General features: G+C 39.0%; 2 protein-coding genes across 3 annotated transcripts; one reads left to right on the top strand and one right to left on the bottom strand.

The window, feature by feature from the left end:
* The first annotated feature begins 21 nt into the window (after positions 1-21).
* LOC146321614 (putative transmembrane protein 244) lies at positions 22-6,469 on the top strand. 2 transcript variants are annotated; one of them, XM_084726855.1, is made up of 6 exons: positions 22-988; positions 1,388-1,473; positions 4,674-4,747; positions 4,840-4,965; positions 5,045-5,089; positions 5,922-6,469. In XM_084726855.1, the coding sequence occupies exons 1-6, from the start codon at positions 956-958 to the stop codon at positions 6,014-6,016; spliced, it is 459 nt and encodes a 152-aa protein (XP_084582981.1). In that variant the 5' UTR covers positions 22-955; the 3' UTR covers positions 6,017-6,469. The 2 variants fall into 2 exon arrangements, with proteins under 2 accessions (XP_084582981.1, XP_084582982.1); XM_084726856.1 differs by lacking the exon at positions 1,388-1,473.
* Positions 6,459-11,035, bottom strand: sgk2b (serum/glucocorticoid regulated kinase 2b). The gene is made up of 12 exons (XM_084726854.1): positions 10,864-11,035; positions 10,506-10,581; positions 10,334-10,403; positions 10,190-10,215; positions 9,532-9,589; positions 9,350-9,433; positions 8,838-8,969; positions 8,287-8,399; positions 7,395-7,614; positions 7,153-7,308; positions 6,978-7,067; positions 6,459-6,883 (listed from the first exon to the last, which is right to left on the bottom strand). The coding sequence occupies exons 1-12, from the start codon at positions 10,928-10,930 to the stop codon at positions 6,722-6,724; spliced, it is 1,254 nt and encodes a 417-aa protein (XP_084582980.1). The 5' UTR covers positions 10,931-11,035; the 3' UTR covers positions 6,459-6,721.
* Positions 11,036-14,954: the final 3,919 nt, after the last annotated feature.

The following is a 14,954-nucleotide window of genomic DNA, read 5'->3' on the forward strand; positions in this document are numbered from 1 at the left end:
CAATAAACGGCTAATTTGTGTAGATGAAATCCGAGCAAAGGCGATAATCAGTTTATAACCGCCGGTGGTAACTGTAGGATTAAACACTCGGGTATGTAAAATCACCCGAAGTGACATTTTTTAAACGAGAATACATTGCTTATACGCAGAGTATGAACTGATTGAGCGTTTTAAACACATCTACAGTTATGTGGGTTGGTGCGTATGAGGTCTATCAGAATGAAGTCGAACAAAATGATCACACATACTGGATTTAGCCTAATCAAACCATATTAAAACATCACGTCCGATACGCTAAAACACAACTGTAGGTTTGCATTTTTGCCAGAAATTATATATCCTAAGAGCCAGTGTATCGCACTGTGTGTTGTCTCCTCCTATAGGGACTACTGGATGTATGGTTTATGGATTTAATGTGACAGCTAATCCATTTAATTCAGTCGTGAGATTACTATGGATACTTCTTCCATGCCTGAGGGTCTTTGGGTTGGTGTTTAAGATTTAATGGGTCGCTAATGGTCCAAATACTCATGTCAAACCAAAACATATCCAGCTATCCTGCAGTATTCAATCCCTCCTACACAGGGCGGTTATGGTTTCTCCGGTATAATAAGGCTGCACATTTTATGGACCATTTTAGCCACGATTTCTCGTGAAAATACACTCCAGTTACACGCAAAAATCGCGATAGTATCCACGACTGTGCGTTCAGGTGCTAGCTAACAGGTACCCGGCGGGATAATAAAGTGAGTGTTTATTTCAGTCAACAAAGGCCGCCCTGATACGAGGTGAAATGAGTTCAGCTGGAGAAGCGGCGCCGCAGGTTTGTGTCCCCCGTTTGTCGCTAGATGGCGGAAGACGTCCAGTTTCTGGGGGATTAACGGGGTCGTATGGTCGTGTACCGTGCTGCAGCCTGGATCGTTTTGTAATATAACATTAAGTACAAAACCATGAGATGGCATTCAAAGGCAAAGCGGTCGACTCGAAGGTAAGTGGACAGTTAATGTCATGGTTTCAGCCCGCACCTTCCTGTCTGTTTTTTTTTTTTTTTTTTTTTTTTATTGTGATCTGTCAATCGGGATCGACTGTAGGAAAACATGATGTGCGACAAAACACATGAAGAAGATGTGCAAGTCTGTGTTATGGCTGGGTCTGTTATATTTAATGCACAGATATTAAGAATTTCTCTCTTATGATAGTCCAAACGTATGCAGCAGGTCAGGTTTTTGCAGCAGATAAGAGTCGTTGTCTGTACCTCCCACTGCAGCCTGGTAGCCTATCATGTAAGACCGCAAACACAGCTCCAGGTTAGTGTTGGCAATGTTGTGTTACGTGGAAAAGATGTGCTGTTGCCTACTGTAAAATATTCTTTATGTCTATCTCACAGACCGTGCTCTTCAACCTCCTGCTGTGTCTGCTTATATTTTACTCTCTCTTCTACATGATCGGGAGTGTGTGCTTTGGTGCCTTCAGGTGAGAATCATCTCTCGCGCATGCGCACACGAACAAGCTCTTCACAGCATCATTATCAACATCTATAGAAAATACCACAAGTCTTCTGTAGTCAGGTATCTTATAAATAGGGTTTAGAATTATTCCCATGTCGATTAATCTGTCGATCTATTAATCGATTAGTTCTTAAAATGTCAGAAAAATGCTGGAAACTGTTGATCAGTGTTTCCCAAAGCCTAAGATGAGGTCCACAAATGTACTTATTTTGTGCACAACCCAAAGCTATTCAGTTTGCTGTCACAGAGGAGTAAATATACCAGATAGCATAAGTTAATTTAATAGTTGACAACTAATCAATGAATCGTTGCAGCTCTAAAGCTGATTGATGTGAAATTAAAGAATGTTTAAGACCAGTATTGATGCAATTTAAGGCCTGTTTCATGTGAATTCTGGCAGAGTAAAAGTAAAAGTTTTCAGGATGTCAGCAAATGGAAACAACTCAACTATGCCGTCATTGCGTGGGAGTTGCAGGAGTTAACATTGTTAGTGCGGTGTCAGTCCGTGTTGATTTGTTAAATATCTGTAACCAAATTTCAAGTGCAGTTATAAAAAAAAAACTGCAGAGTTATCATTTATGACATGTACCACACTCTGCACTGGCACACAAATTGAAACTATCTAATGCAAACAACCTTTTTTGGTGATTGCAGTCCAGCAAAAAGGGAAAACCTGGATCCCCAGACCCTTAGGGGTGCTGATCCCTAAGAGCTTCAGGTTGACTGCATGTCAATAGGTTTAAATAGCAATGGTGTGATGGAGTTTTTAACACATCCTATGTCTTTACCTCGCCCTTGCCCTCATGTAGAGAGGCCCTGCAGTCAAAATAGATTTATAAGAACTTAATCTTAGTTAATGTTGTCCTTACATGGCAAATATTCTTAAGATAATAGTGTTCTAAAAAACATAAAACTTAACAAACCATGGCAGATGGTATGTTTAGACTGGTTCTGTAGGACACATATATAAATATATATAGTCAAAATTCAGAATCCAATTTGACTTTCCATTTTAAGGTCAAGATTCAATTAGAGTTTTGATTCAGATGTTTGTTTCAGCATTAATGTTTATGCCATAGTGAGTCTTGATTTGTAAAAATCAACAGACCATTGGTTTTATGCCCTGTCATATAGACTACCAGTCAAAAGTTTTAGAACACCCCAATTTTTCCATTTTTTTTATTGAGAATTATGCAGTTTAATGTCTCATTGTACTCTGAAATGAAAGTGTAGAACAAATAAACAATTGAAGTTAAAAAATAAATAATGGAATCAATTTATAAACCAAAATGTATTATAAACTTTTGACTCATCAAAGTAGCCACCTTTGGCAGATATAACAGCTGAACACACTCGTGGCATTTTTTCTACAATGGAAATCAAATATTCTTCAGAAAGTTCTTTCCAACTCTGTTGCAGAGGTTCCCATAAATGTGTGGCACTTGTAGGTTGCTTTGCTTTCACTCTTCTGTCCAGTTCATCCCAAACCAGCTTGATGGGGCTTAAGTCTGGAGACTGTTTTGGCCACTCCGTGTTTTCAAGCTTACCATCTTGTTCTTTTTTCCTAAGGTAGTTCTGGTATAGCTTGGACTTATGTTTTGGGTCATTATCTTGCTGTAGGATGAATTCCTGACCTCTTAGGTGCATACCAGAGGTTACTGCATGGCGCTGCAGAACGCTGTGGTGGCCGTTTTGGTTCAGGGTGCCAATCATCCAGCAAAACAACCCCAGATCATCACACTTCCTCCTCCATGTTCGACAGTTGATGAAGCTGTTGACTCTCAGAAACTTGTCTTGTGATTCTGTTGTGGCTTTGGGTCTGCCAGACCTCTTCCTGTCAGAGTTTCCTCCAGTTTCTGCGTGCCCTTTGATGGTGAAGGAAACTGCTCTCACTGACACCTTGATTTTCTTTGCTATTTCTCTGTAGGAAAGACCTACATTTTTAAGTGTTATGATGGTCTGTCTCTCTCCCATTGTTAATAGTCTTTTTCTCACCATTTTTATAGCAACACACTACTTTCTGCAGTACAATACTGTTCAAATAATGCTCATGAGGGTATGGTACCATAGTGTGTTCAAATACTACTTTAATGCAGACAGAGGGGGTTGTAAGGAATCAAGAAAGGTTGGGACACCTTTAGGAATTGGTAGCACCAACTTTCAAGGCTTGATCAACCTCCGTTGCTGCAGAACACCTTGAAGTTGTTTCTTGTTCCCTGAAAGATGCCTTTTTGTATAATTCTGAAATGTACATTATTTTTCAGTTTTGGGTAGCCTTACCATTTTTCTTAACCGGTTCCTAACCAGTTTGTACCATTTCAAGCTATTCATTGGACTTGAACTGCTTGAATTTCAATAAAAAACTGGAAAAATTGGGGTGTTCTAAAACTTTTGACTGGTAGTGTACATTTACAAATTCTTCTTTAAAAATATATATGGTGTGAAGTGTGCAGCCATATGGCCAAATTTAAATACTTAATTTAAAATTTAATATCAGTAACTTGTTTTGTTAGTCAGATGAGAACAAAAACAAAAAGAAGAGTCCTATTCCATATTATGTGACATAGACTGGTGCAAGAAAGCAGGAGTGGAGAGAATAACATACTGGGAGTATTGCTGATCCTGCTTTTCATTTTCAATTTATCTCCTTTTGATCCATTTTAAATTTGAATTGAAATTGTGACACTTCTAATCTATAGAAATATAATCCAAAAATATAAAATATAAACATTCAATGTACAGATTGAATTTAGACTTCAGAACATAGTAACCCTGAACAATTTTAAAACTATAGTGAAATCCATTGAGTCCACATTGTCTGTGTGTGTAAAATAAAAATGTATATGTAATGTCATGTGTAGTCTGTAGTAAATGGGTATTTAGACGTATGGTATACGTACACACTGTATAGAAAGCAGAATGTGAATTTGGCTCAATCAGCCAAACAGCTTGTATGGCCATGATCCACCACTGCAGCAGTGATTGCAGTAGTGAGACTTAAGTTATCTCAAAAGTGTTTACATTGCTTAACACACAGCATGTAGCTTTTATCTGGAGACTCCCTTGATCTGTTGCCAAGAGCTGAGACATATTTACACAGTGGTTTATCACACTTTACTGAAATTTATGACCATAGTTTTCCCTCTTTTCTCCCTCCTCATGCAGGTTGGATCACTTTGATGGACTGATTCCATTTGACTTTAAGACAGAACCTGCTGAATCCAACTCCAAGTATTTGGGTGAGCAGCACTCTGAATGCAGCCGATATGATCAACAACAACCATTAACTTTTTTCACCCCCTGTATTTTTTTGATTGTTGGTCCTACTTAGTGAACCTCCTGTCCTTGGAGCTCACCTACTTTTGCAGCGGCCTTCTGTTTGCTGCGGTGGTGCGGAGGCGGGTGTGGGACTACGCCCTCACTGTCACACTTCTGCATGTAATGATCACCAGCCTAGGTGAGCAGAAAACTACTCAGGTACACACACACATTACTGAATCTGTTGTGTAATAACACATTTTATTTCCTTGTTTCAGTGATGTTGGAGTTTCCCATGGTGTGGCAGTGGTGGCTGGCTTTAGGTAAAACAAACATCAGTTATTGCTTTGAAAGGGACAGTTTACACTTACATCATATCTAGACTGGTTTTGTGTGAGTTGCTGAGTTTTAGGGATATCAACCATCGAGATGTCTGCCATCTATAATTGATCTTGATGGTACGACAGCTTATTGTGCTCAAAGTGTCAAAAAATACATTTGAAAAACTTTAACTACGGTTGGTAGAAAATAATTTCAACAAAAACTCCTCACCAACTCATACCAAAAGAATTTACACTGTAAAAATGAAATAGGTGAGAAAACTCAAAATTTTAAGGCAGCTTACTTAAATAGATTTTTGAGTTTTGAACCCAGTGCAAACAAATATAATACAATTCATTTTTGAAAAAGTTTTACCAACTAACGGTTTTGACAAATAACTTCCTCTTCTTCTGTAACCCTAACAGTTAATAATTCATCATTTTCCGTTGCAACCGTTTAATTTTTAAACACCCACATAATGACAAATCTGGTTCACAGCTCACAGTGAACAATTTTTTAAATACAATTTTTTGGGTTTCTTAAAGCCAAAGATTAAAGTTCAAGAGGAAAGGAAAATTACCTTGACAAAAATATCATACGTTGGCAAAGTGTTCAGTTTATTTTAAAACTGAAGAGTTTCAGTTTGATTCAAAGCCAGAAATCTAGTTAAGGCAGTTGCCTAGAAATTGAGTTTACTCAAATTTTTTGTTTGTTTTTTTACAGTGTAGAGATGGATGCATCGCGCTACAGACCAGAGGAAAAATATTTATTTTTGATTTTCGGGTTAACTGTCCCCTTAACTTTATGTGTTCAATTCTTTTTGTTGTTTCATAGGTAGTGGTTTGTTTCTGATGATCTGCAATGGTCAGCTGATAGCTTACTTCACCTGTCAGAGTGACCAGAGCTACGCCTCCTTCAGCATCTACTGACGGACAGGAAGCCCCTCTGTGTATATAAACTGGTTTATACACAGTCCTGTGAAGTGAGGTAGAAAGGATCAAACCAGATGCTCTCTTCCTGGAGACACCCATTAGATTCCCCACAGCGATGGGCTTTTTCTGTTTGTCACTAAAAAAAGACTAATTTCCTCACCATCACACATGGAAGTCAGAGCTGCCTCCAATTTGTGTTTACGGGTTGCCAACAGACTGGCATCCAATTGTTTTTATGTCAGTGCCACAGGGAGATGTTGTCTGTATTTTGCTTGTGATGCACACCGCCTCTGTCACTATGCAGGATTTTAAGGCACCCTGTGAAGTGTTTTCAGTACCTTCAGTAAGCTGTGAATGTAAAGGCAGAATGGGCAAGTTGCAATACATGTTTGTTGTATGTATGTACATTAATGTAAAGTGTTAAAAAAAATAAAGCTGCTTCAGATTGAGTGTTTATTGTTCCATCCTCTTTTGGACTTCTGAAATAGTGACCAGCCTATTTCACATTATGAACTGATATAACAGCAATAACATATAAAATACACTATAATTTAGTAGTGAAACCAATGAAACATACAGCACATTGCAGTGTTAAGTGTTAGAATATTTGCCTGAAATTTTTAAAAATAGACTTTGATTTAATAATTTATGACATAAAAAATAAATATTTGAACAAACATGCTCCCAGAGGATTTGGCATTGTTATGAAACTGGCTCAGTTGCCACGTACTCCACTGGGTTCATGAAGGAGAATCCTGGGAAGGCCTCGCTGGTTTCGCCCGGCTGGCACCTCTCAGTCACAGAGGCAGGGAGAGGTTGTTGTGTAAACTCGGGGTCAATGTAGCTGACGTCACAGGGACCAGTCTGCAGAGGAGAGATGTATGAACCCGCTCAGATACACTGTGTGTTGATAAAAAAAAAGAATAGTGCACTCCACTTATTTTTTAATCACTCTTACCACTTTTGGGATGAACGGGGGTCTGACTTTCCTGTCCAGGAGGTCGTCCCAGTTGATGGATGCAAAGAAGGCATGTTCCCGCAGCTCCACCTGGATACACACTGAAATTAGACCCTCTGTGGTTTGGTGTGTTTATGTGCTGTTTTTTTGTGTGTGTGTGTGTGTGTGCACTTACAAGGTCACAGCTCCCTCCTAAGCGTTTGGAGACATCTCTTTCCAGCAATCCCTCTAACAATGAGCGGGCGGCCTGAGACGCTCCACTTTGCAGCTTCAGGGGAGCGTGAAGTATGTTCTCAAACATCTCTGCTCTGCTGTGGCTGTAAAATGGAGGCTGAGAGGAGGAACAGAGAGATGGAGAAACGTGAAGATGCAGAAGAATATGATGAAAATGAAAATGATTATATCACCCGCACTCACCAGTCCATAGATCATCTCAAACAGCACAGTGCCGAGGCTCCACCAGTCCACTGCTGGGCTGTATGGCTGGCATTGTAGCACCTCTGGAGCGAGGTACTCAGGAGTCCCACAGAATGTGTGCATAATTCCACCTATGGCCACCCCTTCTTTACAAAGCCCAAAGTCAGTCAGCATCGCGTGACCCTCACTGTCCAGCAGAATGTTCTCTGGTTTGAGGTCTCTGGCAGAAAGACAGTTGTGGAAAAAGTATTGGTTTGGTCCTGTAAAAACTTATATTACTATAACTGATATTGCCTTTATGTGTTTTTTTTTTTAAATTTTCTCTGGTTTCCTTGCTTTCCTTAACTGTTTCATTTTTAATGGTAGTTTTAGTGATAACATTTTCTATGCTGAGCTCCTTTCATTGGGATTTCCGTGTATGAATCCATGTGGAACATGTTTAAATCATACATGAGCAAAAAGTGAGCAAGCGATGAGCCAAGAAAAAATTTCAAGAGTGACTTAGCAGTGTCCTGTCTGTCTGTATGTGTGTGTATGTGTGTGCATGTGTACTCTGCTACAAGTAAAAGCCCTGCATTAAAAATCTTACTTAAGTAAAACTACAAGTATTATCATCAAAATATGTGTAAAGTACCAAAAGTGCAGAATAGCCCATTTGAGAATAATATATATTATATTACTGGATAAGATATTATTACAATTTGCCTCCAAATGGAATGGAAGCATAAAGTAGCAGAAAATGAAAATACTCAAGTCAAGCATAAGTACTTCAAAACTGTACTTAAGTACAGTACTTAAGTAAACGTACTTAGTTCTATTCATCCATTGCGGTGTGTGTGTGTGTGTGTGTGTGTGTGTGTGTGTGTGTGTGTGTGTGTGTGTGTGTGTGTACCTGTAAACAATGTCAAGAGAGTGGAGGTAGCCCAGTGCCATGGCAATCTCTGCAGCATAGAAAGCAGCCCTGGGTTCAGGAAATGACCCCTCCCTCTGAAGGTGGTAGAAAAGCTGAGGACAAACAGATGCCTGGTCACATACACAGATTTCACAAATTACAACAACAATTCACCACAATAGCAGCACTGGACATGTGTTGGCTTAAACATACAAGGAGGTTTCAACTGACTATGAAACAGTCTCAGCCTGATACTGATGCCTCTATATATGACTTAGGTGAGCAAACAAGACCATCATTGAGAAGACTGGCTGTATCTGTATAGCTGTTCTTAATGTCTGCCACCAGGTCGGCACACAGACCGGAAGAGTCTCCCAATGCAAAGTTACATTAGCCAGTTAAAAAGAAGCAGGCTGACATTATTTCTTAAGAAAATTTTATTTTTGACATTATACTTTGCAGTTATCGCTACTGTATTTGTCCCCAGGGGTCGCCAAAATCAACACGATATGAAAGTTCACAGAGATATGTTGTTGTTTTTATCCACATACCTCCCCTCCATTAACATAGTCCAGGACAAAGTAGAGCATGTTTGGTGTCTGGAAAGAGAAGTGAAGGCCCACCAGGAACGGATGTTGTAGTCCCTTCAGCAGCACGCTCCTCTCAACCATCACATGTCTCTGCTACAGAAACACAACAGATACTGTAAGAGGATACATAACCCCTCGTAACAGCATGTTTTCATTTGAAACAGCACCACTATCATCAGCCCTTTTGCTTAGTTAATTATCTTATTCGAGCCACTTTAAATCAGTCATGTCTCTGAACTGGTGTCATGTCTGTTTTCTACTTATGTTTGTCTCCTTACCATCGTAAATCTGGGAGTCATGTCAGCTGCAGTCAGATTTTTGGTTGACCTTGGAAATGTTGGGTCAAAGCAGGTTGGTTTCAGACTTGGTTCAGCAGCAAATTAGACTTTAGAGACAGGTCTGGCACTGTTTGGTTTCTTTTATTTGTTTAGGATAAAGGTTGTGTCAGTCAGTCAGACAGACAATTAGTTTACCTCTCTCCTCTTAACAATCATCTGTTTCTGCAGCACCTTCACAGCATAGTAGCCTCCATGTTTTCTGTGCTTTGCCAGCAGCACCTGTGACAGTGTGAGCTCTCATTTAATGTCTTTACAAAAATTCATGAACACAAAAATTTACAAGAATCAAAAAAAAAATCAAAAAAAAAAATCCCTACCTTGCCAAAGCTTCCTTTGCCGATAACTTTGAGGTAGTCAAAATCTGACGGTTTCATCCTGATAAACGCAACAAAAGAAAACTGTCAGATGTGTGGTGACACTGTAGTAATTACAATAAGGCATACATATAGCCAACATCATCAGCTCAGTATTGGCCTACTGCAGCTATATTGGTCAATATACATATTGGCGAACATGTCGTCCAAGAACTTTTTACATAAATAAAGTGAAATGTTTTTTATTTTGTACTTTTAAAGGCAGCATTTATGAATTTTATTGTTATTCTGAATTCAGGTTGTTATATTTGTGTTTTTATCTGTAGTTCATCAATGACCTGATGTAATTTTGGGTTTTCTATATATATAATATATATGTAAATAAGGAACATTGTCTGATAAATTGATATTGAATTTTTTTTACTGTCTAATATCGCTATCAGCCCCCAAAATCCAGCATCAGTCAGGCTCTATTACTGACCAATGAAGCATTAATAATCGTTATAATAGAGATAACCTATAGGCTTGTTATAGCTATATCTGTGTTACTTTCAACAGACTGCAACATAAAGAAAGAACTGATCTGTAAAAGTTAAACAAAACAGCAGCACTGTTTTTCTGCCATGAAATATGTCCAGGTATCAAAGGATGAAGTACTTACTGTGGGGTTCCCGTGTTCGCTGAGCTCTGAGGAGAGAAAAGATACACAGAGACTGGAAAGTCAGGAGGTCAGATTCAGTTTCATGATCACCTGTCAACACTCTTGACACAGTCTTTAAAAAAAAAACCTTCGCTCCGTACTCACCACTGTGCCTTTCTCCTCCTTCTCTCTTTTCAGTCTGCTCTGTCGCTGCAGGATTTTCTGGGGGTCCAGACTTCAATCAGGAGGTCAAAAACAGGACATGGTGAGGTTTTTGATCGGGTTTAGCACAAAGGAAAAGGCTGTCATGTTAAATACTGAACTTTTGTTAACTTACTGTTGACAGAGTTGTTGACTGGAAACAACTTTGTGTAAGAAGTCACTGAAGCCAACCTTTTTCCCCTTGAGCAGAGCTGTAAGACAGTCAGGAAGGGGGTTAGCTAAGTTAGTCCCTTACATAAGAGCCCAACAGCTGTATCTGCTCAACAGGTTAGCAAGTGGCCGCTCTGACTCTGACACACTTTAATGAAGTTATGAAACTGTTATGTCCTTTCATTTTTAACAAATATTTTAGCCTTAGTATAGTCTGTAACTTATGCTCTTATAGGTTTCAACTATTTCTTCTCAGTCTGTATATTTCTATTAAGAAATGTTCTAACGGTTATCCAAAGTGAAGAGCGCCAAGATAAACTTACCTGAGAAAAATGACATAAGCCTCCTCATTTTGGCATAAGTCATCGGCCGGTCTTGAGTCACAGTCATTTTTGGATGAAGACTGACTGACTGAAAGGTTTTCTTTAAAAAAAAACAAAAACGAAGGAGGTGGAGGAGGACAGTTAGTTGACGGTGAGGACAGACTGTCCAGCAGTGCAGCCGCCCCAGTGGTCCCAAACTCTCTCTGCTGCTTACTTAAAAGACCATTGACGTAGCGGGCGTGAGCGTGCCAGCCATGCTGCGTTCACGCACCGTCGGAGATGTCACAATTTCAAGTGTAGGCACATGAGCGACCTAGATATGACAGCCAGCAGTGGAGGAATTTAGGCTAACTACTTACTCATGTGCTGTACAAATCTGAGGTTCTTGTACTTAACACGAGTATTTCTGTGCTACTTTATACTTCTAGTGCACTACATTTCCGAGGTAAGTTTTGTACTTTTAGTTCATCACATTTATTTAACAGCTGGTTTGTTACTTTTCTGATTAAGTCTAAGATTTTCAGATCACAGTCTTGCTGGCTTGTGACGCCTTGCAAAAAATGTCTTGGGGGCTCTTATCACGTTTCAGATGTTTATGAGTTGTAATTTCCACCTTAGAGTGTTTTCCCCTCTAAACTAGCATAACGTTTTTTGTTCAATCATCTCACAACCCCTGAGATTTGATTTGTGGCCCTACGTGAACCCTAGGTCGGGAACAATACTAAACTACCTAACTGTTGTTAAAGCTAGCATCTCCTCAACCAGCTACAACTGTAAAATGCTGTTTACACACCGAGACACCAAGGGAGGCACAAAAGAATAAAGAAAAAGTACAGTGAAAAGTAGGCTCCTTGAAAGCACAGGTAGTAAAAACCTCAGGTCGTGAGAAACGCGAGGAACGAGCAGTTGGCACGTGAAGGCAGCATAGTGAGCTCATACCCTGAATGAAGGGGAACCGTGCTCACTAGCTTACTGCCTTACTCACGAGGTCAGTGAAGTAACATATTGAATTTATTATCAAGGGAAACTTCTTTTATTCTTTCTGTCAGTTTTTTTTCCTTTTGGGACATTTATACACAGTAAAACTATTTGTTTAAACTTTAAAATGTTAGTGTCCAGGCTGCCCGGACAAAATAGACTTTGGTTGTCTGAATCTGAAAAGACAAGTTGAGATAATTGTGTAATGATTAAAAACAGACTTTTTTAGTCAAATAAACTTGATATTAATTGAATTGACCCTACCTATGTTGTCCCGCCCCTTTCTCTCTGTGCTCCAATAACAGTTGAACAAGCTCATTACATCATTCAAATTTCTCGTTTCCTGTTTCCAGTCTATAGAAAGGCTATGTGCTAGGCTATCTATATTCTATATTATATATATTGTCTACATTGGAAAGAAAATCAAATTGTGAAGATGGTTAAAAGATTTTGCTGAGAGAACTGTAAAATGCATTCATATTTTAATGTAGCTAGTGTTAACAAAACACAAGCTAGCTAATCTACATCAATCACAGCTAGCTTGTTAGCCAGTGTCTTGCTAACATTAGCTCACTTACGTTGTGACCCTATACACTGCTTAATAAAAATATTAAAAGGCATATATACATTAAATGTTTTAATAGCCTTTTTGTTCACAGAAAAAAAACTTTATATACTGTTCAGTTTCCTTCAAGAAAACAACAGAAGTGTTTGTTTTTGTTTGAGTATTTACTTTTGTGAATTAAATTCTTTGCCAATATTATTAATTGATTTATTAGGAAAAACTATTTGTGATCGTTTGGGGTGTTGAAAGAAACCAAAGACAGCAATAAATAAATAATAAATAAATTTAAAAGCATTTTTAAATTTAATTAACTTGAAAAAAAATAAAACAAGATTTACGCTAAGTTAATGATAAAAGATTAGTTGATTCCACTAAATTCACGTATGACTTTCTTTTTTTTTCACAGTGTATGCAAACCTCACCAGACACATTATTTTTCATAACCACAGATGTGGGTCATGAAAACTATACTAAGCGTACATGTTTAAAATTCATGACAGCATGACAACTGTGTCTGTTCTGTCTTGTGTGGCAGCTGCATGTCTGACACACATCAGGACCTGTCCACACCACCACAGACCCAGTTTTATGTATGTGATATATGACCAACTAACTGTAGCATTGCACGTCCATCTATAGAGGCTGCTTGTTTTATATCACAGCAGTTTATGCACTTCAGACATTCACTGGACTCTAGTAAATCCAAATTCTCCTGTTGGGGACTGAATTGCGTAATCATAATTTTATATCAACATCTTATTATATAATTAGAAACAGGAACTATCTTGAGTCTGGCACAGCTGGTGACAAACACATTCTTATGAGAGTGACAGAGAGGTATGAAATTCATCTTTGTTACAGATAATGAACACATATAGGAGATAAAATGAGTGACTGGGCTTTGTCACAAGATAAAATAAGCCCATAGGTTTAACAGGAAGTATTGACTTAAAGTGGAATTGAGCAGTAGTAAAGTGCCAGAGGAATACCGTCAGAAGAGGGTGTCAATGAGATAAATGGGACATGAAGTGCAGATACTGGAATAACGTTAAGTTTGTCCCTGTGTCTCTGCTTCTAAATTTGGAGCCACTGGGCTCAGGGCAGAGTTGGTACAGGGTGTCTTGGTTACTCTTCCAGAAAGCTGATCTTCAGACAGCAACAGGGGGAGGTTCCTCTATGTTACAGTGGTGGTGGAGGGGGAGAAAAAAAAAAACTCCCCCCCTTCCTTCGTCACCCTAAAGTGCTTTCTGCTAGTTTGACTGGCCGCCCTCAGTCTGAAAGCTCTGGTCCCGTTGGTCTCATGACATGTGAACTGGCCGGGGCTGGTTTTGTGTCACCATGCAGGCAACAGGTGACACCGAATGCAACACATGCGTCTTCACAGCATTCCTGCATGAATGGAAACCCATCCACGAGACAGCAGATTGGCCAACCCCACCACGGAGGACAGGTTGTCTTCTCCAGCATGAAGCCTAACAGGAGGACAAGTTGAAGAAAATCAAACTTTATGCCAGCAAAATACCTAAAATCTCTCGAAACCACTGGCCTATATGTGTAACAGTGCCTTTCACCATATTTAAATGGAAGCAGTTTTCTTCAGACATTACACTTAAAGTGGGAACCACTTCCTGATTGATCAGCGACTGAAGAGACAATGGATAGTGAAAATCTGGAGGGACATAAGGTCATATTTCAAGCTAAAATAACATATTTGATAATGCATTAGCTACCATAAGATATCAGCTAACATTAGCATTCAACAATTTACAAGCTAACAGCACTGTTTGATGGTGTTTACTGACACGCCAGGAAATGTGTAAATTAATCTTGAAATATTGGCACATATAATGGACACATTTATTTAAGCCTTTAAGAAGTAAATATGATGAATCGCCTATATCTCTTTCTTTCAATATCTTAATTCAAGCTGCATTTTCACTCTATCAAATTTAACTTTTAAATCAATCATGTCTCAGAACTGGTGTCATGTCTGTCTTTTTTTTTCTTTCATGTTTGTCTCTTTACCATCAGAGATCTGGGAGTCATGTCAGGTGCAGACAGATTTTTGCTTGACCTCGGAAATGTTGGGTCAAAGCAGCTTGGTTTCAGACAGCTAAAATAGACTTTAGACACAATTTCTGCACTGCTTGCTTCTTTAGTTTGTGTAGGATGAGGGTTATTATTCAATAGATAGATAGATAGACAGACAAACGGACAGACATATTGTTTATTGGTTATTAGCTTTTTCACTTCATAAATAAATACAATGAGCTTTTCAGTGTTTCTCTTTTCTTTTCTTTCTTTTTTTTCTCCCCACAACAGAAATCTGTCCAACCTGGTATGGGAATAAGAGTTTATGATCCACATATTTGATTTTTTCTAGGGTTTTTATGTTGGATGCCTTTCCTGGTGCGCTCCCAGTTTCATCCAGGCTTGGGACTGGCAGTTAGGAATGCAGTGGTTTGTGTGGTGTCCAACTGCAGTGAACGACTCAAGGGTTCAGTGTCTTGCCCAAGGACCTCGACATGTGGAAAGGAGAAGGTGAGGA

Source organism: Lutjanus erythropterus, chromosome 9, assembly GCF_056507025.1.
Source record: "Lutjanus erythropterus isolate fLutEry1 chromosome 9, fLutEry1.hap2, whole genome shotgun sequence".
In the NCBI taxonomy this organism is placed as follows: domain Eukaryota; kingdom Metazoa; phylum Chordata; class Actinopteri; order Lutjaniformes; family Lutjanidae; genus Lutjanus; species Lutjanus erythropterus.